Source organism: Lagenorhynchus albirostris, chromosome 8 (assembly GCF_949774975.1).
Source record: "Lagenorhynchus albirostris chromosome 8, mLagAlb1.1, whole genome shotgun sequence".
NCBI lineage: Eukaryota > Metazoa > Chordata > Mammalia > Artiodactyla > Delphinidae > Lagenorhynchus > Lagenorhynchus albirostris.
The window spans coordinates 7,585,247-7,611,054 of record NC_083102.1 but is presented as its reverse complement, the minus strand read 5'-3'; the positions used below and the strand labels follow the sequence as shown (position 1 = coordinate 7,611,054).

At 44.3% G+C, this 25,808-nt stretch overlaps 1 protein-coding gene across 1 annotated transcript in view; it reads left to right on the top strand.

Moving 5' to 3' along the window:
• The window catches only part of CNTNAP2 (contactin associated protein 2), a 1,428,051-nt gene that overhangs the window by 1,268,126 nt on the left and 134,117 nt on the right, over nucleotides 1-25,808 (top strand). The window contains exon 20 of the mRNA XM_060157549.1: nucleotides 3,641-3,774. Within this exon, the coding sequence (XP_060013532.1) occupies nucleotides 3,641-3,774 (134 nt within the window). The remainder of the gene's footprint in view (nucleotides 1-3,640; nucleotides 3,775-25,808) is intronic.

Below are 25,808 nucleotides of genomic sequence, written 5' to 3'. Positions count from 1 at the left end.
GTCCAACTCATCTTTTTCCTCAAAGCAAATCATTTCCATTACCATTAAGTGAAGCAGTTAGAGAAGTTTTACATCATATTTACAAAGTCCAAGAAATCCAGGAAAGAGAAAAAATAACGAAAACAACTTAATACTGATTTTAATGAGCTGGAGAACGTAAAGGGGCCAATGACGAAGAGACAGTAAGGAGAAAAATGTCCAGGGTTTTGTGGGGCTTTTTTGGCATAATTACCAGTTCCTCCAACTCCCAGCCTCAAAGGCAGAGCCCTCTCTTACTTCTCTTTGCATCCCCAGATCGAGGCACGGCCTGGCCCATACCATACAGGGGCTGGGGATGGATGTCTGTATTAGAAGTGGACTCCACACTTATAGCCAGCCAGGCAGTCCACTTCTAGACCTTGAAACCTTGGGTTCAACAGGGGCACTAAATAAGTATGTTCTAAAGAAATTAAGTTTTAAATGATGAATGAATACAGCTGTGTATTTAAGAAAACTGGCTGGGATCATACAAGGTCAGAGCACCAGAAGTAAAGTGGAGAATAAAAACTCAAGACAATTGACTTGTTTTTTCTACCTGTAGCCAAACAACTGCCTAATCATCTCCTTCACTGCCAAACAATAGATTGTTTTTAATGCTATTAGAATAAAGAAAAAATAGGGTAAATCACTGAGGAGTGGGGAGAGAAGTAGCTCAGGAAACGGGAGCAACATATTCAAAGGTCCTGAGGCAGGAAGAATTGTATTTCCTAGGGAATAAGAGAAGTCCTAGGTAGCTTGAATGTAAAAAGTAAGAGGGTAAATGGCATGTTTTAAAATAAAGTAACAAGCTGTGATCAGACAAGACATCATAAGCTATGTTAAGAATGTATGTCTTTATCCTCTAAGCAGCTGGAAAGTTTGAAGAGTTTTAAGTGAACCAGACAACTAGTCAGTTATGCATCTTGAAAAGATTTCTCTGCTAAGAAAACATGGGAAGGAAGAAAGCACAGAAGCAAGGAAACCATCATCCATTCACTCAACGAGTAGTTATCCAGCACCTACCATGTATCGGGCGTTGTTCTAGACGTTGGGAACTAAGTCATAAAGAACATAAACAAAAATTCTTACTCTCATGGAGTTTACATTTTAGCAGAAGACAGCAGTAAACGTACTAAGTACAGTATGTAGTATGTTGTATAGTAAGAACTCTCATGGGGAAGAAAATAAGGCAGAAAAGGGAGAGCCTGGCCAAGGGAAAGGAGTGGGTAAATTCTGCTTCTAATAAGGAAGTCACAGAAATGATCACTGAGAAGACAATATTTGAGCAGGACCTAAAGGGAGTGAGGGGTCAGCCATGCAGATAACTGGGGAATGAGCATCCTAGGCAGAAGACCCAGCAGGTGCCAAGGGTCTGAGGCAGGAACATGCTGGCATCTGGGGAGACAACAAAGAGGCCAGTGTGTTCAGGTGAGGCGTGAGAAAGGAGGAGAATAATGAGAGGTTATGTCAGAGATGAGGGGGGAGACCACAGAGGGCCTGGTGAGCCGCTATGGAGATGTCGATTTTTACTCTGAGTGAGACAGGAGGCCATGGGAGGGTTCTGAGCAGAGGACCGCTCTGACTGCCTCGTGGAGAGACCAGGTATGTGAGGGGCAGAGGCCAGGCTGGGCTGAGGGAGCGTGGCGGAAGGGCAGTAGTTAGAATGGAGGGTAGTACAGTAATCAAAAGACGAGGGTGGCTTGGTCCAGGAATAGAAATGGAGGTGATGAGAGCAGTAAGATTCAGGGTGTGTTTTAAAGACTGAGCCAAGAAGCTTTGCTGATAGATCATACGTGTGTTATAGGAGCAAGAGGGGAGTCAGGGCTTTTAGGCAGGAATAGCTGGAAGGATAAAGTGGCCGTTAACTGAAATGTGGGAATTGTGATGGAATAGTTTTTGGAGGGGAAGATCAAGAGTCTGGTTTCACGTATGTTGTGTCTGAGGTCCCAGTGCGACACCTCCATTAATGGATTAGTAGTAAGAGAGCACGGAAAGAGGGGACTCGCCTGAGAGTGAAATGGGGTCAAGGGTGATCACGTTTAAAGGAGGGACTGATTTGGATCACGTGATCCAGGCAGAAGCCAATGCAGGTGAAGCCCAGGTGGTGGCCGTCAGGTCACTGATAGGGTGTGGCCAGCACAGAGGCCCTGAGTCAGGCCAGGAGCTCTGCGTGCAGGGGCAGGCTCCTATGGGAGCAATACCAGGGCATTCTAGGTGCCAGTGGAGGCCCTGTGGTTGTGGAGATGGGGGAGAGTGGGTGAACTGAGACCCATTTAGGAGACGAAAGTCAACAGTTCTTGGTTGAAACGCTATAAAGCAAAGGAATCTAGGATCAAGTGCCAAGAGAAAACTCAAGTAGTGAAGCCTTGCCAGAGTTGTTCAGAAAGGAGAAATAGGAAATGCAAGTAACTCATGACTGTTCTTTCAATTCCAGGAAGGTAGTTCAATATTTTAAATGGCGCATGTAACGCAAAATAAGGAAGGGCAGCATTCAGAAACTGTTGCATTTATTTACGTACACGTGAGGACGTGAGAATTACCTACGAGGAGATATTGCCAAATATTTAGAGTAGTTTACCTTACCTCTGGACGGTGGCGTTTCCAGTGACTTTCTTTCTCTTTTCTGTTCACTTTTTAAGTTTTAATTATGATGTTTTATTTCACAACTTAGAATATCGGTTTTGTTCCTCTGGAAGGAAAATGAAAAAGGCGACAAAGAATCTTTAGGTGATTTACAGCTGGCCAAACTCTTGCTAAATTACTGGCTCCATTTTTAAGCTCTGAGATGTCAAAAGCTATTAACACGAAGATTCCAATTTGAGTAAAAAATGAGATAAAAAGTCGATGGCTTTAAAAATCATAACTAAGAAATAAAAGCTACGTTTGCTGTGCAGATTAATTAAAAGCAGGATATAGAATATTATATTAATCTTTTTGAATATTGCTTGTCATTATTGGGAAGAAACAAGAAAGAGAAAAAAGAATAATTTGTTGAGGCAAAGTGAATGACAACTGAGAGGCGATGAGGACCCATCTTTTTGCCTTTGGTTTGCATTTGGATTGATGAGGTCTCTAACCTAGAATAAAAGCCACTGCTTTGTTTTCTTGGTCTCAGTGAAGCCTCCCAAAATCCCATGGGTTTGTCTTCTGTAAATTATGTTTATTCTTAATATTGTATGTTCGTGATTCTTTTATATGCTGAATGTCACACTTTGCCGATGGCATGAGGTCATCCCGGCATCCTGCACTTATTTTTTATTTCACAGAGTATTTTGTGGGGCCTGTAGGCGTCTCCATGGTCCTGTACCATGTATGTTCCCATTCTGCCATCCCAGGCTCAAGCCCGACTTGGGTTGTTTATACCATGTGCTGCTCCAGCTTGGAGATGACGGTCACCGATGGCTTGTTGTTGGTAGATTGTCAACATGCGCGTGCCTGGTGCCGTGAGCCTTTATGGATTCGTGTGCCTCTGAGCTAGTGACTCAGAATTCAGAACGGCGGTGACATTGATGGACGTTGAAGCCGAGTTTAATGGAATTAGCCTCCAGGGGTGGGGGAAGTGACATTAAAATGAAATCCAGAGTGGAGAAATGACTGAGTTTCTTTTCTTTTCTCTGTGTAGGAAGCTTACAGATCCGGTACAGCCTGGGTGGCACCAGGGAGCCATATAATATTGACGTGGACCACAGGAGCATGGCCAATGGGCAGCCCCACAGCGTTAATGTCACCCGTCACGAGAGGACCATTACTCTCAAGGTACACACGTGTTACTCATCAAGTGGATGTGATACAGGGTTGCAATCTCTGTCCTCTGTCATGCTGGGCTATTGGTTTTGTTTTGGGCGGTTAGGACAGGTGGAAGAGATGCCTCTGATACTTTCTCCTACAAATTTCTAACCTGTGAAGTAAAAAGATATCCAGTTCCGGGCCTCCCTGGTGGCACAGTGGTTGGGAGTCCGCCTGCCGATGCAGGGGACACGGGTTCGTGCCCCAGTCTGGGAGGACCCCGCATGCCGTGGAGCGGCTGGGCCCGTGAGCCATGGCCGCTGAGCCTGCGCGTCCGGAGCCTGTGCTCCGCTGCGGGAGAGGCCACAGCAGTGAGAGGCCAGCGTACTGCAAAAAAAAAAAAAAAAAAAAAAAGGATATCCAGTTCCTACAGGAAGGACAATGACAAAGTTGATGGAGAAGAGATTTCTTGGGAGAAGGTAGAATAAATGTTTACTCTGTACGTTCTTTGTAGCTTTCCTGCTTGTAGCCTTGCACATCTATCGGCCTGCTGCTTTTATCCATTGCAGCATCTTTTCTCTCCATGGTCTCAGATGTCTGAAGCTTATCGCGTTTCCCAGCAAAGGTTATTTTGGTTTATCTGACCTACTTCCTTCACGACTCCAGTGCAATGTGAATAACTATTTTCTTTTCTTCTTGCATGCTTTGCCTTAAAAATCCTCAGTACACAAACCTTCCCCAGCATCTCAGACCCTGGTTGTAGGCTTTCCGTACACAAAGGGACGGTTTTATTGCGACGCTCAAACTTTATTTCAGGTTCATGGATTGTCCCTACCCCCACGACCGATTTTTACAATGAAGAGACCAGCCTGGGAGACACCATGAATAAAACATGGCATGAGGAGGTCTCCCTGGGAACTAAGGCAAAGATCAAGGCTGGAACTGTCACTGCATTCTCTAGCAGGGGTTCAAAATAGATACCTGTCAGGAAGAAGTGCAGCAGGGGGATGCTGTCTTGTCAGAAAAGTGGAATGTCATTTGCAGGGGTTCAGCAGCCTCTCCGACCTCATTCGGATTCGGATTCGGCTGGGAACTGTGGGAAGTTCAGGTTGCAAAGGAGAGGCACAAGCCCCATCTCTTCGTGAGCACTGGCGGATGTCAAATTCATAACTTGATACGGAGTTTACACTTGGCCTTTAGCAGTAAATGCTAGAGAGCATTTTCAGGAGAGGCCTTTCCTCGGAAAATGACAATGTGCAGTTACAGCCTGTTGCACAATCAATCAAATGGGGCATAAATAAGCTTCTCTCATAGTGATGGACAGTCGCTGAGTCTAGCGCAGTGCCTGTCACGTGTTAGGTGCTGCAAATTACTTATGGAGTAAACCACGCCCGTCTTCCACCATAACTCAAGTTTGATTCAGAAAAGCCAGCAAGTCCAGGATTAGTATGGTGGTTTATACCATTACAGGAAAGGGGTGGTTTTATACCATTTTATCAACGTTGTGTTTATTGGCTTTTGATTAGAGGCATTCTCTTGTTTTAAAGTGCGCCATCTGTCACCTCTCTTAAAGAAAGTGATTGTCTCGCCATTTCACCATTGCAAAATAATATTAAAAGTTAAAAAGAGCTCAACAATCAGGTTGAAGGACAGTGTCAAGGAAGGGAGCTGTCTCAGCTGCGGAGTTTTGCAAGGTTAATCCTCGCTGTCTCCAAGAAAATGCGTTGTGTGTCGGGACCGAGCCCTGTGGGTTGAGGAACCCCATGCAAAGACGAGGGTGGGGTGAGTGGGAGAAGCGAGTCCAGGTGATAGGCTAAATAATTCCATTTCCTGGTGCATTTCCCCAAATGAGAGTCTGGAGTAAAGAAGGTCAAGATGGCCTCCCTTCTGCCAAATTCCACCAACTGGGGAATCTTTGGAAGGAAGCAGCAGCTCTTTAAGAGCAAATATTAGCTTAATCAGAGCTGCTGTCTGCTACAGTAAACGAGAGATTACCCTGAAGCAGGGGAGAGGGATGGGCTGTTTTAAGGACTTGGGGCTCTTGAGGAAAGGCTGAGAAATCCACGCAGTGGAGGAGCCAGAGGCCTGCAGAGTCCAGGGGACCAAAGTGGGGCTGGGGAGAACCGGCTTCTATTGCTCAGGGTTCTTCTGATCACAAAGGACAGAAAAGCAGTTCAGAATTCATTTGTAGAGAAAATTCCTAGGGTAGGTTATAGAATTTAAGAAAGGGAAAACCAAAATTTTGAAAGAATGCAGGGGACCTGGAGGATTCAAACAAAGCCTAGGCCACGACCAAATGCCTCTCTCTCTCTCTCTCTCTCTCTCTCTCTCTCTATCTCTATCTCTCTCTCTCTCCCCCCCTCCCTCCCCTTCTCCCTCCTCTCCTTCCCTCCCTCCCTCCCTCCATCTTCTCTGCTTGCCCACCTGCCTCTGGACAATTCCTCTTGCAGCAGGCTTCATCTGCCACACATCATGGGACACAGGCACTGAAGTCGGCTCACATCTTCCCAGTTTTGCTGGGACCAGAAGCAAGGTCCTAGTTTCTCGGTTCTCATTTTAAAATCCGGAGAAGGTCTCTGATTGACCTGGCTGGGGTCACACACTCACCCTATTGTGAGGGGAGGGGAACAGTGACTGATAGCCCCTAATCAAACCTCATGATTAGAGTGGGGAATTGGGAAGAATCTTCCAAGGAACAGGACTACAGTTCCAGGAAAAGGAAACACGATGGGTACGAAAAACTTTGGCTGCACAATGCTTTGAGGTAAGGGAGAAGATAGAAGTGGGAAGCATTGTAGAAGGCACGGAACTAATTCGGCCATAGGAACTGTACCCAGGGTGTTGGAAAGCCCTGTCCCCCACCTCCTTCTGTCATACAATGAGATGCAATTGCACTGAGATTTCTGGACATGTTTAGAAAGCAGATGCCTCGACCCACTTGAATGCAGCCTGGAAAGACTTCATGGTCTGGGGTGCACTGGTCTTTGTCAGCCCAGCCTCTCCAGTCCAGCCCAGATGGAAAACAAAGGTGGACATGGTGGAGGAAGAAAAGATATGGTGCCTGCTTGCAGACAAGCAGGTCGGGCCGATTCCCTGCTCCCATGACCTGCTTTCTTGCAGGCAGGGAAGACTGTAGAGTGTGGACGTAATTCCAAGGGCATCTTTAGAACTCCAAAAAAACACTCTAATTTTTTTTTCCTGGAAACAATCTACAAATCCATCTTGAGAACTTCTACAACCTCAAGAATATATAGAGAAAGATATAATAAAAGGTTAATCATGATTATTTCTGTGTAAAGGGATTATAAATGGCTTCATTTCCTCTAGAGTTTTCTATATTTCCTCTTTTTTTTTTGTTTTTAAGCAGAGGTCTTCTTAGAAGCCCATATGATTTAAATTTATTTATTTATTTATTTATTTATTTATGGCTGTGTTGGGTCTTCATTTCTGTGCGAGGGCTTTCTCTAGTTGTGGCAAGCGGGGGCCACTCTTCATCGCGGTGCGCGGGCCTCTCACTATCACGGCCTCTCTTGTTGCGGAGCTCAGGCTCCAGACGTGCAGGCTCAGTAATTGTGGCTCACAGGCCTAGTTGCTCCGCGGCATGTGGGATCTTCCCAGACCAGGGCTCGAACCCGTGTCCCCTGCATTGGCAGGGCAGATTCTCAACCACTGCACCACCAGGGAAGCCCCTCGTTTTTTAATTATAAGTGTATGTTGCATTTTTATAATCGAACAAAAATGTAAAACACACATATATCCTCAACCCATTCTGATAGCCCCCAGTTACAATACAATATAATGACAAATGTATTTAAATAATTTCAAATTAAAATGTACTTCTCATCAAAGAACAAAAATAAGGCTAACTCAAAGATGAGTTTAAAAGTGCCGTGGAGCGGCTCCCCTGGTGGCGCAGTGGTTGAGTCCGCCTGCCGATGCAGGGGACGCGGGTTCGTGCCCCGGTCCGGGAAGATCCCACGTGCCGCGGAGTGGCTGGGCCCGTGAGCCATGGCCGCTAAGCCTGCGCGTCCGGAGCCTGTGCTCCGCAACGAGAGAGGCCACAACAGTGAGAGGCCCGCGTACCGCAAAAAAAAAAAAAAAAAAAAAAAAAAAAAAGTGCCACGGAATGTTGACAGATGAATGGATGAAGAAGATGTGGCACATATATACAATGGAATATTACTCAGCCACAAAAAGGAACAAAATTGAGTTATTTGTAGTGAGGTGGATGGACCTAGAGTCTGTCATACAGAGCGAAGTAATTCAAAAAGAGAAAAACAAATACCATATGCTAACACATATATATGGAATCTAAAAAAATGGTACGATGAACCTAGTGGCAGGACAGGAATGAAGACGCAGACGTAGAGAATGGACTTGAGGACACGGAAGGTGATGGGAGGCTGGGATGTAGTGAGAGCGTAGCACTGACATCTACACACTACCAAATGTAAAGTAGATAGCTAGTGGGAAGCTGCTGCTTAGCACAGGGAGATCAGCTTGATGCTTTGTGACGACCTAGAGGGGTGGGATACGGAGGGAGGGAGGGAGGGAGGCTCAAGAGGGAGGGGATAGGGGGATATATGTATACATACAGCTGATTCATGTTGTTGTACATCAGAAACTACAACATTGTAAAGCAATTATACTCCAATAAAGGTGTAAAAAAAAGTGCTATGGAATGATGCCTTTGGAATTAAGGTAAAATTCTATACATTTATATATGTGCAAACATCATATAATTTAGATGATGTTTGTCAGTGTTTACAGCATTTTTAAAAGCAGGTTTGCTTTCCTAACTGGGTTTGGCTAAAGCTAACTTTAAATAAGTTTGCATTCCCTGAGCACACGCTGTCTGAAATGGTGCTGAGCACTTGAGGGAAACTGACCTTGGATGAAACATTTGCTGCCAAAAGACAAAGTGCCCAATGTCCACACACAGAATGAAGGACCGACTCTCAGAGTTCTCAGATGCCAGCGCAAACCAGAGCCCAGGACAACCCTCAAGTTGCATCGTTTATGGAAACTCACAGTTGCACCCGTGATAAAGCTGAAGGCTTAATGCCAAATGTAAAACAAACCCCGAGCGGGCAGAGAGCACCCGAAAAACACTGCCTGTGATTAAAAACTGTGCCAATTAGCATCATCTAAGAACTGAACATGACCATTACAAGGAATAATTTCAAAGCCTGTGTTACAAATCCTTTCTTCTTACTTTCCTTCCTGCCTGCCGTCCCTGGCTTCACCCGTCCTCCTTTCCCTCCTTTCGTCCCAACCACATTGCACAGGGGATATAAGGTGGTTTACAGGGAGTACATAAAACGAAATTGAGAGTTAAAGTAAGTCACGAAAAGTAGGGCCCCAAGACAATGGGGAAATGGAATACGGTTACCCGCGTCAGAAGGTCTCACCCACTTGCGTAAGTTTGGCTCGGAGCTTCTTGGTGCCCGGAATTGCACAACCCATAAGCATAAAATATACCAGCTCTTCCAGGGAAATGGAATTTTTCTTGCTCTGTCATTCTTTCCTTTTATTATCTACCATGGATTCTGTTTACTGGCATGGCAAGCTGCCCATAGCACGATCCACTTGGCAACATCACACGCATGATGGGAGCTCACGTTTGTTGGTGCTGTGGTCCAGGCACTGTGCTAGCACTTGACACACATTTTCTCATTGAGTCTTCACAATAGGCTTATGAGGACTGCACCATTAGTATCCCCATTTTAGAGATGTGGAAACTGACACTCAGAGTGTGATGTAGCTCACTCAAAATTAGGAAGCAGTGAGTAGCAAAAGCCTAGATGAACCGAGGTCTACCACACTGAAGTTTACACACGCTCTTAACTGAATCACTTAGTAGAGAGATGTCTGGGAGGGTGACCATAAAATGTTGGAAATGGATACCTCTGGCCAGTTGGAAATTGAGTGATGTTGAAGTTATAAAATAGTTCAAAAATATGCAGAAGTACAGAGAATAATAAAACATACACCTATGGACCCACCATCCAAACTTTTAAAATTTTGGCATTTTGCTATATTTCTTCAGAGTTTTAAAAATGCAGTGAGAGTTGAAGGCCCTTCCTCCTTGTTATCTAGTGGGTACCGAGAGAGGTGGTACGCAGGGCCTTCACCAGTGTTTCTGCAACAAATGTGTTTTTCACAAACCTTCTTGACGTAGCATTTCCTTGGGAAAGTCAAGTATAACTTAAAAATGGATTTCAGCCCAAACAGTTCTGCAGGCAGTGGGGTAGAACAGGGTGATGGGAGATGAAGGGGACAAGGGCTGAGGTGATACAACTTTCTGATATTCTCACCTGATCCAAGGATAAAATTAGCTTGAAAAATGAATTAAGTACATGTTCCTTGAATAACTATCAAATATTTAGGGGTTTTATGGAAGTTTTACAGTGGAGGGTTCAGGGACATAGTCTCTGGCACAGATACTCCTAATCCATTTTCTCTAAAAATCAAATGAACAGATGGTAAAGATGTATCATTTTGGCTTTCATGTAACTGGAGGGCCAGTTCCGTCTTTGCCAAGAAGAAGCTAACAGATTTCCTGCAAGTAAAATAAGGACTTTCTTAAATAATTCCAAGTCCTCAGAAACCAATGATGATCAGGTCCCCAAATTTTTATAGCACAAAGAGCATGACTTCAATTGTTTTCATCGGGAATTTTCAAAACAAATGTTCCTCAAGCTCAGTGAATTACATCTCTTAAAATAAAGACGATAATTTCTTACCTGCTATTAATCAGAATTTCAACCAAATTGTATAACAGCAGTTGCATCGATTGCTAATTGAGCTGTATATTGAATATGAATCCTAAAAATGGTCAGAGGAAAGTGTTACCAACAATAGTAGCATATGGTGAATGCTAGACGCCGGGAATATAGAAAAAGACTAGGATAACACCAGTTGCTGTAACAACCCTAAAATGTCAGTGGCTAAGCCCAATGAAAGTCTGCCTTATATCAGATATATTTTTAAAGAGGAAAGTCCTGTGTTCTGTAGCAGTGATGAAATCATGCTGGGTAGACGCTCTGAGGGCGTCCTGCTGCCGCCCTTGGCCGTGGGAGTAGCTCCTTGAATAGGCCAACTTCCTGTCCATTATTTGCATGGCTCTCCATGGCTCTCCTCTGAACTGAATGTTGGTGATAATGCATTCCCTGAAGCTGTGCAGCTTCCAGGGACCGTTTCCTGCAGGTGTCAATTACACTGAGGATTGTCTTATACTCACAAGCCTTTGTAGACCAGACCTGCAGTTTCTTTGCCAATACAGTTCCTTCAGAAGCTGAGTTGGCTTCTGATCTATCTGCTTCCGGTCAGTTTCGTGTACCAGTAGATACGCCCTGCATTCTTCCCTAAACGTGGCTCTTGGACCGACATAGTCATTTGCTTCCAAGGACCCTTGCCTCTCTCTCAAGGTCATGGCAGCTACCTTGAGGCCATCTGAGACAAGAGGCTTAGGTGATTGTGGTGGGGTAAATACTCTTAATTTTAACCTCCCGCATGGCGCTGAGCCAGTTTGCTGAGCTGAAAATCTTCATGTGCCTTTGTTGGTCAAAGCTTTTTGCAGTTTTATTTCTTACTCTCTGGTGTGAGGCTCTAAATTTTTGGACTTTTCTCTATTCCCTTTCACTGATGTTTGGAAACAGGCCAATTCTTTTCTGAACTCATCTCTTCCTTGACATAGGCAGCAGGAAGCCCCTGATACCCTACTGCAGTTTATGAAAAGGTATATTCATGTTTTTGAAATACCAAATTACATGATAGTCTCCTCAGAAAAAAATAACTGTATGTAATGGAGGGAAAACACTTTTTTTAAAAAGAAAAGCCCTATTGAGATTTGCTGGAGGTCATAAAATCGCAACTTTTCTAAGTGAAAAAAGAAGTAAGCAGTCCAACTTTCAGGCCAGTGTTTGTGCCACATAAAGAGTCCACATCAGTTTTCCTGGACATAACCTCTGGTCCTTGCATCTGAGCATCCTTCTTTCCTGTGCTGGCATGCAGCCTGGCCTGAAATTAGAAGCTGAGGCTTCTAATTAAAATTAAAAATTTTTTAATCTAATTAAATCTAATTAAAAATGTGGGCCTTTATTACCTTTGAACTTTCTGCCAATAACGAACAATACTAAAAAGTGTATAGCTGTAAACACAACTGAAAATTTTAATAGCAGAGGTTGTTCAAGCCTTTATTTTAAAAAATAACACTGTTTGGAAGCATTAAGTCTTTTTAGGGATGTCAGAACAAATAAAGGAAGTTGACCTCACTAGTCTAAGGCCCTGCTCTGAGATTGCATTACTGTAACATCTTCCCTTTGGCCAATTTAGCGTTTCTCTCCTCTGGAAGATGAGCTCACAGCCCTGGTTGTGCATTACCAGCACGCTTGGCAGAAGGGCGGCGATTGCGGGAATAGTGATGAGCCCTTTGATGTCTCTAATCCTTCCCTCCCGGGAGCACTCTGACCCATGCACTGGCTCTCTGTTTGGGTTCTCAGCAAGTGTATTACTGCTTCGGTTCCTACATTCATGGAAGACCGACTCAGATGTTTACTTATGCGGAGGGCATAGATCAATGTTTTATTTGTTTCTCATATCATTACAATGGTTTAATTCCACAGAAGATACCTGGGAAGAGAAGAGACAGGAATGTGTCTATTGAAAACTTGCCCATTCATTTGGTCTGCACATGTGTCAGAGTTTGTTTTGTTTGGTTTTCAGTATTTCCATATATCCAGAGAAGCCTATTCACAATCGAGACACACATCACAAACCTCATGACCTCATTAGCTTTGTGTCATTTGGTTTTAGATTGGGTTTTGGGTCCTTGGCCCATGGTAGGGTATTTTAGCAAATTTTCCTTATTTATTTCTGAACAGAAAATAGGACTGTTTGGTGAAGTGTCTCCAAAAAATAAAAACAAGATACACAACCATCAGTGCCAAGGATTCCTCCAGCTGCCGTCCTCCAGCTGCCGCCATGTGTTCAAACTGACCTGCAGCTGTAAACTGAGACCATCTGTGTACTTAGTGGTCTGGGCACCCACTATGTAAGGTCCCGGTTCCGAGGTGTGCAGTGGAGATGTGTGACAAAATGTTCTCAAGATGATTCTGGGATGTTCCATTAACAGTGCATTTTTAAAAGTATTAAAACCATATGATGATCACTAAGGATTTAACACTATGCCATGTAATTGACATTAATCTCTTATCCTTGTCTGCCACTCAGCCCACGGCATGATGGGAAATTCCGAACAGCAACCATTCCTTAAGCCTGACTTGGGTAAAATCAGGGGGTTGTCAGTGCCATCCCATATGGCTGCTTATGAAGTGCAATTAAAATTAACTCAACTTCATTGAGTATACATTGAGGAGAACAGATATATGCTGTGTACCTATTACATGAAAGAAATCCAGGTAGACAGTGATGAGTTGGTGGGGCAGGAGGAATGAACGAAATGTATCCTTTACCCTCAAGGAGTTTATATTCTGGGAGGAGAGAAAAGCTGTATACACACTCGATATACATTTCTTCGGATAGTTGAAGCTCATTCCACCTAATTCTCCTCGGCAAGAGACTTAACAAGTTGGTCTCCCAATCAGCGTGTAAATAATAGACTGGGGATCTAGCAGAAGAGAGTATTATGAGTCTTGGCTGGTAATAAGGCCATAGCACATGAAGCAAGATTTCCCTTTGAGGATGGTCTGAGTCTAAACGGAGACCACCATGGATTGGGATTGTTGTTACTAAGTTGTTACTAAGACATAAATTTTTAAACATCCTTATTGACAGATTCCTCCACTTCCTAACTCTATGTTCTCTGGCAAGTTACTGAATGCTCTGTTTACGTATTTGGAGAATGGGAATAAGGCCACCTATTTTAATGGGGCGTGTGTGTGTGTTAAATGAAAATTTACATGAAAATATCTAGCATCTTCTATGGCCCAATAAATGCTACTATCCTTCCTTCCTTCCCAAGTCCCTTCTCTTTCTTAAAAGCAAAAAGTAAGAGAGCAGCTGTTAGGTCATTATCAGCAGGGCCTTCAGAACCAAGGTTCCTGTTCTATCCATTTGCAGTTCAACCCAGGGAGCAAGTCCTCCCTGCACGTTCACAGCGGGCAGCATGGCCGGTGGCTTCAGAAGCCACAGTCCAACAGAAGAGACCGTCAATCACACAGACATGAACCAGGGGCCAACTGAAGTGTGGACTCACGCTGAGGAAGCACAGAAAAGGGGGGGGAAATTAATCATCCTGAGGGTGGGAGAAATGGATCAGAGGAGACTGAGGAAGGTATTTGAGCCGTGCCTTAATGTTTGCATGGGGGGACGGGAGGACCACGTTATCAGACTTATTTTTTACCACAGGGAGCCAGTATTTGCTCTTCTGCAATCCAAAAAAATTACAGAGGGGAACCGAAGAAAAAATAAGTTTAACCCATCAAAGTCATCTGATCTGAAACCGAGCAAGACTCATAATGAGTATGTCAACACTTCCAAGTTTCTCATTTCTTTTCTAAAGCAATTTCATCTGCAAAAGAATTATGCGCTCTAAGGCTAGACAGGACCTCCATTCCAGCGCTCCAAAAAATGTGTTTACTTCGCTTTACATTTCTTACAGCTCAGTGGGAAAACAGTTGCAATGCAGCTTCTGATCCAGTTTAGGGTTTGAGATGTCACTTCTCTCTTTTCTCCTCCAGAATGCAGCCAAAGCTGTTGGAGCGTTCATTTTCACCCCAGGCACACTGTCCTTAAATCATCTCTCAAGAAAGAAGGCGAGGTTCCCGGATTTCTGTTCTGTCTGGCATGAAAACTAAAGTCCAATCTGTGAGGCATTATATCCTTATATCCATCTGCAGTACACTAAAATCACCCTCAAAGATGGTAACTCTCAAAGCAATTTTGTAACACAGTAGACAGAGTGGTGGTTCCTGTGCCCAGGTAACTGAAAGCAGGTTCCTATCTCACGTAAGTGTATCTCCTCTCTGAAAAATAAATGTATCCCCACATGCAGCCCGAGGTTCTGAAGGGTTACACTCTGCCCTTTTACTCAGTGAAGGGAAGAGTCAGCACAGGGACTGAACGTGAGGATTTTGATGGACCGGGTGGCCTGGAGCAGGTCCTGAGCTAGTGCTAAGATGCCCTCTAGTGGTCACTAGCCAGAACCAGTGCTGAGGGTGGGGAAGGGAAAACTTCCGCATGAAACCAGCTTAGGTGAGGCTTCTGCAAATGCTCATCTAATGCAGAGTCAGGAGTTGTCATGTGGGTCACTTGCATCTAATGTGAAATACTGGGATGGCCATGGGGCTTGGTTATATAAATGGGAGCTTGACGTCACGTTCAAAGATACAGCCCAGGGATTTCGTTCTCACCTGTGCTTCTCACAGCTCTGTCCCTGAGCCCTGGGCACTAGAGAGCCTGAAGAAATGTTTGCTGAGTGACTGGATAAATGAATGGATCACATTTATAAATAATGGATTCTGAGCACATGTGCTGCATTTGAGAGTACAAAGATTCTTTCTGCTTCCTAAGGTGCATTTGACTTGCATTCTTCCCTGTCCTGGCTAGTGACCTAAAAGAATTAGCCCTACCCTAACATCTTTGAGATGAGGAGATGTGATCTGAACGCTGGAGGGGATGGTAATAAAAAACTTCATGCGTAGAAGCGAGGGTCTGAGCTGGTAGTTCAACAGTGAAGATGGCGCAAGAGCATCAAAGAGGAAGCGGAAGTAAAAGCAAATAAAGCCACTGAGTAAATACTGCCGCTCCCTGCAGCATCCCGCCCTGTATCGGTCACCCAGGCCACCAGCAGAAGCTAAACTGGAGAACAGACAGAAATGAGCCCTCTCTACCCCTGTGAGGATGACACCGGGATCTGGATTAGCGACCCGCAGCCTCTGCCTTTGCTTACGTGCTTAAGCCCCACAGCCGAGCACCACAAATGCACTGTGGCGCCAGCGGCGAAGTAACTGACAGGCTTCTGTAGCCTCTGACTTCCGGCGTTGACGTCATCTCCGGAAACCCGTCCTGCAGCCAGAGATGGATGCAGACAGCCAGGGTCACGTGAATCAGAAGATCCCTAAAAGGAGAGGTAGCAAGATGGGGGCCAGGAGGACCCCAGGCAGGGGCGATGCCGGGCTGTCCCTGCCCCTCCGCTCACTCCCAGGAGTACTTTGTGCAGCTGTGGTGGACGTCCTGCCAGCCTAGCTTTGCAACAGCACAGGATCCAGGCAGACACAGTAGCGTAGCTCAGACTCTACAGGCGCACAGACCTCTGGGCTGTACCTCTCGGGAGCTATGTGTCCCTTTAGGCAACGTAACTTAATGCCAGGGCCTCGGTTTCCTCAGCTGTAAAATGGGGTGAATGAGAGTCTGTGCCCACAGGGTTGTTTGCAGATTCAGTGAAATAATACGTGTAAAGTACCTAAGGTGGGATCTGACCTGGAGTTGACTTTCAAGAAATGTTAGCTGCTACACTGATGATGATGTCGATAATATGGAAAAGGGGGAAGAAGAGGATCAAACTTTGGGGGGATAGTCTTTGCACGTTTCCTCCTTCTCCCAGACCGTTTCAGCTACATATTCTTTTTTCCAAGAGAAGTGAATGCTCTCCTTAGATCTCTTGCCTCATTTCTTCTAGTCTCTCCTATTTCCCACTCCTCACCACCTCTACTAAATTCTTCCACCCCTCCCCACATTCCACAGCCTTGAAAAACTACATTGTTTCCAGGGAGCAGAGCCTTAGTGCTTTCTGTAAAGCCAGCAGAACTGGTCATCATTCGAGCTGTTAGACCCCGCATTCACCCCACATTCTGAAGTCACTCTGTGTTTAATGATTTTCGTGATACACCTTTATACTCTTTCACCTGGAAGAGAATTTAAAGGATGTGGATATCAGTCCTCTGATAATTGCCAATTTTTAGACTCCATCCTGCATATTGTTATTGCTGCCAAAACCTACTGGCAAAGGAATATCGATAGAGCCTCTGTACAAAAAAGAACGTGTTAGCTAAGTTTTCTTAATACCAAGGACTTTAACTATATTACAGTTGAAATCAATAGAAATGTAACCTTTTCAACCACATAAAATGAGTTCATATTTTTTATTAGTCTTTTTCTGCCATTACAGTGTCATGATTGCAGGAGGAATGAGGTCAACCTAAGCTTTAATGAAAGACCATTCAGGAAACAAACTCAAACTCATTTAAATACTGAAGCCAGTGCCTTAAAAAGATAAATAAAGTAAAAACACCTGAGGTCGCTTTACTTAAACACCCCACATATAAGCAGCATTGCAGAAGCACGATGTGAGCAAACCTTTAACCCTAGAAGACCAGCCAATTAGGAAGAAAATGCTGTTTCATTAAATAGGTTCAGAACCGTAAAGCCCTTATCTTTAGTCTGATTAGATGTACAGCATTTAAATTTTCTCTCCGTATTTTAAACATCATCTGGAGAAGAATCATTGATCAGTGAATTTACTTAGGAAAGTCATTAGCTTTTAGGGTTAGGGGTGTGACAGCGATAGAAATCGCAGGTACATTTCTTTAAAAATAACAAACACCAAATTGTGCTCTAATGACCAGGAGCCTTAGAATTGCAGGGAGCCAGGAAATGTTCTTTCTAACGACACAGCCTGGTGTCCCGCACATAGTTATGTGTATTAAATTGAATAGCTACCACTGAGTCCGTGGACCTGGGTCAGACACAAACCTCCTGGTGTCTCAGCTTCCCCAGAGCTGAGTATGACAGTATCTTTGTCCACCTCCTTCCCTGGATACGAAAACAAAGCTGATTGTCACAAACCTCTTCCAGTTCTTCTCTATAAACAACAATGTAAATTGCAAACTTTAGTCATAATATTTGCCTAGAATAATTTTAGAATTGGAATGGTCGTTACGGGCCATTGAATCCAACCTCTGGCCCGACTTAGAATCATCACCAGTCCCTCCTGGCATCACCGGATATGAGAAACATGCTATTCTTTTTTTTTTCTTTTATTGAAGTATAGTTGATTTACAGTGTTGTGTTAGTTTTTGGTGGACATCAAAGTGATTCAGTTATACATACATATATATATATATATTCTTTTCCAGATTCCTTTCCATGATAGTTTATTGCAAGATATTGAATATAGTTCCCTGTGCTATGCAGTAGGACCTTGCTGATTATCTGTTTTATATATAGTAGCCTGTGTATCTACTAATCCCAAACTCCTAGTCTATCCCTCCCCCACTGAAATGTAGTGGGATGGTCCCAGCCGGGAACATCTCCTCAGCCCATCTTCAGCTTTGCTCCACAAGGTGGCTGGACGGCAGAATCGCTCGAAAGTCTTTGTGTGGCGTTAGGAGGTCAGGAGTCCTGTCATTTACTAAAAGACGTGCCTAGAAGGTGATATGGTCAGAGGGGGAATTTGAGGCTTATGCCAAGGTCTCCCCCTTCCCGCAGGGAAGCTCCCCGAGCAGTCAGGTCACCCTGGGACAGTCATCCGCCTGTGCCCAGGTGGCCTAGGGGCTGGGCAGGTGTAACCTCAGGAGTGCACACCGGCAGATGCCTGACGCAGCCAACCTGCTCACTCCGAAGATCTGTCCGATCGTGTTCTTCAGTGAGGGGCTCATCTTCAAAGAAAGTCTTCATATCTGGACCAGTCACAGCCGGGGCCCCCGCGGAGAACTTGACAATCAGAGCGGCCACACCCACCTCCACACTGGCCATCCCAGCCTCAGCAGACAAATGGCCGGACAGCAGTACCATCCCACACAGCAGCCTACAATGGTTTCCCTGTCCGTAGGCAGATGGTTCTAACACATCGTGTTTACTGATGGCTTTGTTAAAACTTCCCCCAACAAACTCACCCAGGAATTTGCCAGGAACCAAATTTAAACAACCAACCCCTGAAAACACGTGCTGGACAAACCAAGATGACAGAAGCCAATAAAGACTGAAACAGAAAGGGCCCCAATCACATTTGTCATGTTGACATTGTTTCTCATGACTGTTCTCCCTCATAGTTCTTTATTCTTTTCATTTAATTAATAGAAGATTTAGCCATCGCATTGTATAATTTTAGCAACGTTATGCTTGTTAATACCTGTTTTCAGAATTGACCTTCCCTAATTTTATTTTGTTTCTCTTCTTTGTCTTCCTCCTCCCTTTTTCCATCCATTGATTTGTTTTTCCTTATTCCCGGAAAGTCGTTTTATAGTCTATCAAAATGTGTTTTGCCTTGAGATTTTTTTCTTTGAAAAAATTATACAGCATTTGGGCCCTCCCTGCTATAAACGTCTTCGAACTTAACTTTATTTAAAAAATGCTATATCAGCTATGAAACGAGAATTTCTCCTCTCATCCTTTGATATTTATAAATATTATAGGGATTTATTGATTTAAAAAAATCAGTTCTTTTAAAAATACTTTATGTTTTAAATAGTATTCAGTGTTTTTCCAGTAGGTGGAGTATTAGACTAGGGAAAGTAGATTAACATTCGAAAGCTAATTTTTTTTCTTTTGACTGTTTTGAGAAATTTTTTATATAAAACATAAATCACCTAATAGGCTCACTACTTCCTTTAATTGCATCAATACCACTGGATTTCAATTGCGCTAGACCTTATGAGGCAAAATATGTTGACTGATTACGTTTCCATAATAAAGATGGCATGATGAGAATAGTAATAAGTACTTACAATAACTCTCATTTTAAAATTGCTTATCAAGTCATAAATGAAGACTCCTGACATCTCAGAGAAATTATGTGCATGTACAGGAAAGAAAGCTGTGTCCCTTGAATCCTTTATTTCTCAGACCTTAACCATTTCTGGGAAAGAGCATTCCTTGTGAGTTTAATATTGGTTCAAGGCCGACCCTGCCACTTGCCGTCTGTGACCTGGGGCAGGCCAGTTACTCTCCTGGCACCCTGCTCTCTCCTCTACATTTGTGCGCAAAAGGTGATAAGCTAGCTCTCTCTAAGGCCCCCACCTGCTTGAATATCCCGGATGAATCTGTCTGTTTTGTAAACATCTTCTCAGGGTGAATGTTGGGGGCACATTCGCTGAGATGTGCGAATGCACATGGCAGAGACAGCTCTCGGTCCATGGCCTGTGTCTCAGAACTGAAAGTGAGAAAACTCTGCCTGGTCTACGGGGCAGTGACTCTCCTTCCCGCCCTCTGTCCATCACTACGGTTGGCTGCAGGGGAACAATGTACTGATGGAACACTTTACAAGGTGATGCCCTGGAGCTGAGTCTTAGCAGAAGATTCTGCTCAAAGCCCCAGGCACCTGGGAAAATACTACTCCTTAGGCCCATGGTAGCAAAGCATTTTCAATCAGAGAAACCTTAAGTATTTCCTGGTTCAACCTCCTTGTTTTACAAATGAGGAAACAGGTCCAGGGAATCTTCGTGAAGTGTCCTCACCCATCTGTTCAGTGACAGAGCCAGGACCAGTCTCCTGGCCCGTCCTCGCTCCCCCGGACCACCCTGCCGTCCTACGCTGGAAGTCCAGCAGAGTTCCCTAGTGACCCTGGCAAGGACAGCAAGACTCACAGTCCTTCCCACCCTCCAAGGAAGAGAAACGAGGTCCTATCAAAGCAGGTCTTCTGAGGGTGAACAGAAGAAACGATCGCCACTTCTCCTCCTTGCTGCTTTCCTTGGACAGGTGATTTAGATTTGAAGAGAGCCTCCAGGTCCCGTTTGCAAGGTGTTCTGCATCCTAGAAAGGCTGGGCGTCCGTGGATTCAGCTGGATCTTTCCTGGATGTGGAAGCGAAGTCTCCTCTCCTTGGTCTTAGAGTAGAAGGACCCCAGTCCCAGGTGCAGGCTGAGAAGGGGGCTGAGAAGGTGAATGCATCTGCTTTGGTTCTAGGCTACGCCACCTCTAGCCTTGCTGAAAATTCATTCCTTAAATGGAAGTCCCCCACGTGGTTGAGTCCAGCTCACCTGGGGACTGCAAGGAAGCTTGGAGCCAGTAATAAAGTGAGTGGGTTAGATAACATTCCCAGAACAAGAACTAATTCAATCATTGTGTTTGGTGACGGAAGAGCAGAAGAGCTTGCCAGGCAAAGGACACAGCAAAAAGGGAGCCCTGGAACATGTTCCAGAGAACATAGTGGTCCAAGGGCTGAAAGGTGTTGAGTAGGGTCAGAGCAGAGGGGCAGGGGGGAGGGGAGAGCAATGCCCTTTCCTCATCTAGGAAGACGGCGCCTTCCCCTCTGATCGCCTCAGGGGCATTTCATCCGTCCTGAAGCAGCAAAGGCTCCCTGGCTGGTCCACCTGCAGGTGACTGAAGTGTTCCTTCACCAGGGGCACCAGGTAGCCTGTTCAGGCGCCTCTTTGCAGGTGTGCATCGCTATCCTGAGAATGAAAGTTTGACAATTTCTAGTTTATTTCATGGTTCTGTTACAGAGGAGAGTGTTCCTTGGCCTCTTTCTTCTCTTTCTGTCTCTATAAAACAGCAGGGCTCCTGAGCAGTTTAGGCCAAAACCAAAATAAGGTAGATGTCACTGTGACCTCCCAGCTGGCCCCCTGCCGTCAGCATCCTTGGTTGCCCTTGGAATTGGAGGGGTAATCCTGTGTCCTGGCAGTACAGGCGGGAAGAGGCTGGTGTGCTGGCCTCCAGAGTGATGCACTTGTGCTTCCCAGCCATGTGGTCCCAGGAATGGGTTATGATGAACTCACAGCTCCCAGAGAAGCAGGGTCTCCCAGAGCATAGAGATTCAGATCCCAGACTAGCCATCACTCAGTGTCCTTCCAGGATGGAGTCAGTCTGGCTCACCCAAACCCGACGGCCATAAAATTCTCTACGGGCTTCAGTCAGTTGGATCGTCCCTAGGGCTCTTCTCCTCTAAGAGCAGAAGTTCCAGCGGAAGTAAAACCTTGGTTTTCCATATCCTAAATACACACACACACACACACACACACACACACACACCAACATAGCGCATTCAATAAATGTTAAGTGAGCATCTAAGATGATACAGACCCATTTCATGTGGGTAATAAATGGACCAGGAGATTTACTAGATAATCTCGCGGAAAAGAAAGAGCCAGAAGTGCAGAGGTGAGGTACCATCCCCTGGGCTCCGATGCCCGGTGTCTTTCCTCTGCCTGCCCAGCCCACAGCTCAAGGTTTCGCAAGTGTGTGCACCTCGGGCCCTGTGTCTGGGAGAGCAAGAGGTGGGTGGGGCGGGCCCCTGTCCTCGCAGAGTCACTGTCGAGGCAGGGGACCCTGTAACGGGTGGCAGACCCACATGAACTCTACTTTGCAGTCTCCCGCTCGCGTCTGTGTTTCTCCTGTGTCCTCCCTGTGAAGGAGAACAAAGCGACTTGGAGTCAGGAAGAGGTGGGAAACATTTACGTGGATCTGCCCTTGATGCTGGGGTCAGTCCTGCTCTTTCCCATTCTCAGTTGTGAATGGTCTGGGGCTTGTGGGACCCCCATCTGCAGACCTGCAAATGGGATGGAGAATAAGGTGGGAGAGAAAGATACAGCCTCTGCTCTTTAAACTCTCTCTCCTGTAAAGTCCAGCGGAGTTTCCAGATAGAAGGGATGGATTGAGACAGGTAACAGTGAGACTAGCTGATAGTTGTTTCTCATCCCTCTTTTCTGTTTGCACTGGCCTCTACCCGTGTTTAAACTTGGAGTAAAACATCCATCAAGATGGTTTGTTCTGAATTCAGTATTGCTAAGCTGGTTCCAACTATTACCCAGAATTAGGGATTAGGAAAAGAGGCAAGAAATACCGGGCCCTTGTCCAGAGCCCCGGAAATGTGTCCTCGGGGCAGTGTATCATGACCCTTCGTCTCCAGACATGGGGCTGGGCCCTCGGTTGGTGAGAAGTGACCATGCTGCCTCAGTCTTTCTTCGCTCCTCCTTCCCTGCCTCCTCCAATTCATCCCCAAAACCTAAACAGGCTGAGGAAATCCCTACAAACTCTGCTAAGACAAACTGTGGCTTAAAATGGAAATGAACTGAAATCACAAAATAATACCTAAATGACATTAAAGCTCTGAACTCAGCGTCTGAGATGCAAGACCCAGCCTGAGTCAGAACGATGGTAAATGTCGAACAAATGAGTGTCCCTTTAAGGTGTCCTGGGGCACATGGTGTCACAGTCTTTAATTTTAATGAGGCTCTATTACACAATCTCTTATTGCCGCTTAACTGCCAGTGAAATGACCACCAGCTAAATGTACAGCAAAATAGCTCATGTGGACCCCAAAGAATTTACCTTGAAATTATTGCACTTGACCATGACAAATGCACCAGGGTTGTTAGAAGAGTGGCAGCCACCTGGTAATAAAGTGAAACAGTATAATGTGACGCGTCCTGAGGCTTTGCAGGTTGAGCTGTACTTGCCTAATCTGATTTAATGCATTTTCTCCTTTAAATGTAAATACTTAAAACACAGCTGATCTCTCCCCTGGTTGAACCAGTGGGGCTGGGTCAGGAGACTGTCCCTTTCAGCCTAACACTGTCTTTGTGGCTGGGTGTAGCTGTGTGGGAATGTCAGTTCTGCCACATACTCCTTTTCTGAGTTTGGATGATTTTTGTAATATCAAAGCAAAGGACACTATGCAATATCTGTTAAATGAGTTAAGATGTGAAAAGCCTGGCACAAAGCCTTGCACACAGTAGTGGCTCAATACGTGTGTCCTCCTTTTCCTGGTGTAGATGCCTTTGTCCAAACAGGAGACAGAAATCACATAGTAGGTTAAACATAGGGTTTTGATATAAGAATTTTTTTTTAACATCTTTATTGGAGTAAAACTGCTTTACGGTGGTGGGTTAGTTTCTGCTTTATAACAAAGTGAGTCAGTTATATATATACATATATCCCCATATCTCTTCCCTCTTGCGTCTCCCTCCCTCCCACCCTTCCTATCCCACCCCTCTAGGTGGACACAAAGCACCAAGCTGACCTCCCTGTGCTATGCGGCTGCTTCCCACTAGCTATCTATTTTACATTCGGTAGTGTATATATGTCCGTGCCACTCTCTCACTTCATCCCAGCTTACCATTCCCCCTTCCCGTATCCTCAAGTCCATTCTCTACGTCTGCGTCTTTATTCCTGTCCTGCCCCTAGGTTCTTCAGAACCGTTCTTTTCTTTTTAGATTCCATATATATGTGTTAGCCTATGGTATTTGTTTTTATCTTTCTGACTTACTAAACTCTGTATGACAGACTCTAGGTCCATCCAAGGCACTACAAATAACTCAATTGCATTTCTTTTCATGGCTGTGTAATATTCCATTGTATATATGTGCCACATCTTCTTTATCCATTCATCTGTCGATGGACACTTAAGGTTGCTTCTATGTCCTGGCTACTGTAAATAGAGGTGCAATGAACACTGAGGTACATGACTCTTTGAATTATGGTTTTCTCAGGGTATATGCCCAGTAGTGGGATTGCTGGGTCATATGGTAGTTCTATTTGTAGTTTTTGAAGGAACCTCCATACTGTTCTCCATAGTGGCTGTATCAATAGTGCAAGAGGGTTCCCTTTTCTCCACATCCTCTCCAGCATTTACTGTTTGTAGATTTTTTGATGATGGCCATTCTGACTAGTGTGAGGTGATACCTCATTGTAGTTTTGATTTGCATTTCTCTAATGATTAGTGATGTTGAGCATCCTTTCATATGTTTGTTGGCAATCTGTATATCTTCTTTGGAGAAATGTCTATTTAGGTCTTCTGCCCATTTTTGGACTGGGTTGTTTGTTTTTTTTGGAATTGAGCTGCGTGAGCTGCTTGTAAATTTTTGAGATTAATCCTTTGTCAGTTGCTTCATTTGCAAATATTTTCTCCCATTCTGAGGGTTGTCTTTTCATCTCATTTATGGTTTCCTTTGCTGTACAAAAGCTTTGAAGTTTCATTAGGTCCCATTTGTTTATTTTTGTTTTTATTTCCATTTCTCTAGGAGGTGGGTCAAAAAGGATCTTGCTGTGATTTATGTCATAGGGTGTTCTGCCTATGTTTTCCTCTAAGAGTTTTATAGTGTCTGGCCTTCCATTTAGGTCTTTAATCCATTTTGAGTTTATTTCTGTGTATGGTTTTAGGGAGTGTTCTAATTTCATTCTTTTACATGTAGCTGTCCAGTTTTCCCAGGACCACTTATTGAAGAGGTTGTCTTTTCCCCATTGTATATTCTTGCCTCCTTTATCAAAAATAAGGTAACCATATGTGCCTGGGTTTATCTCTGGGCTTTCTATCCTGTTCCATTGATCTATATTTCTGTTTTTGTGCCAGTACCATACTGTCTTGATTACTATAGCTTTGTAGTATAGTCTGAAGTCTGGGAGCCTGAATCCTCCAGCTCCATTTTTCTTTCTCAGGATTGCTTTGGCTATTCGGGGTCTTTTGTGTTTCCATGCAAATTGTGAAATTTTTTCTTCTAGTTCTATGAAAAATGCCATTGGTAGTTTGATAGGGATTGCACTGAATCTGTAGATTGCTTTGGGTAGTATAGTCATTTTCACAATGTTGATTCTTCCAATCCAAGAACATGGTATATTTCTCCATCTGTTTGTGTCATCTTTAATTTCTTTCATCAGTGTCTTATAGTTTTCTGCCTACAGGTCTTTTGTCTCCTTAGGTAGGTTTATTTCTAGGTATTTTATTCTTTTTGTTGCAATGGTAAATGGGAGTGTTTTCTTAATTTCTCTTTCAGATTTTTCATCCTTAGTGTATAGGAACGCAAGAGATTTCTGTGCATTAATTCTGTATCCTGCTACTTTACCAAATTCATTGATTAGCTCTAGTATTCTGGCAGCATCTGTAGGATTCTCTATGTATAGTATCATGTCATCTGCAGTGACAGTTTTACTTCTTTTCCAATTTGGATTCCTTTTATTGCTTTTTGTTCTCTGATTGCTGTGGCTAAAACTTCGAAAACTATGTTGAATAATAGTGGTGAGAGTGGGCAACCTTGTCTTGTTCCAGATCTTGGTGGAAATGGTTTCAGTTTTTCACCATTGAGAATGATGTTGGCTGTGGGTTTGTCATATATTGCCTTTATTATGTTGGGGTAAGTTCCCTCTATGCCTACTCTCTGGAGGGTTTTT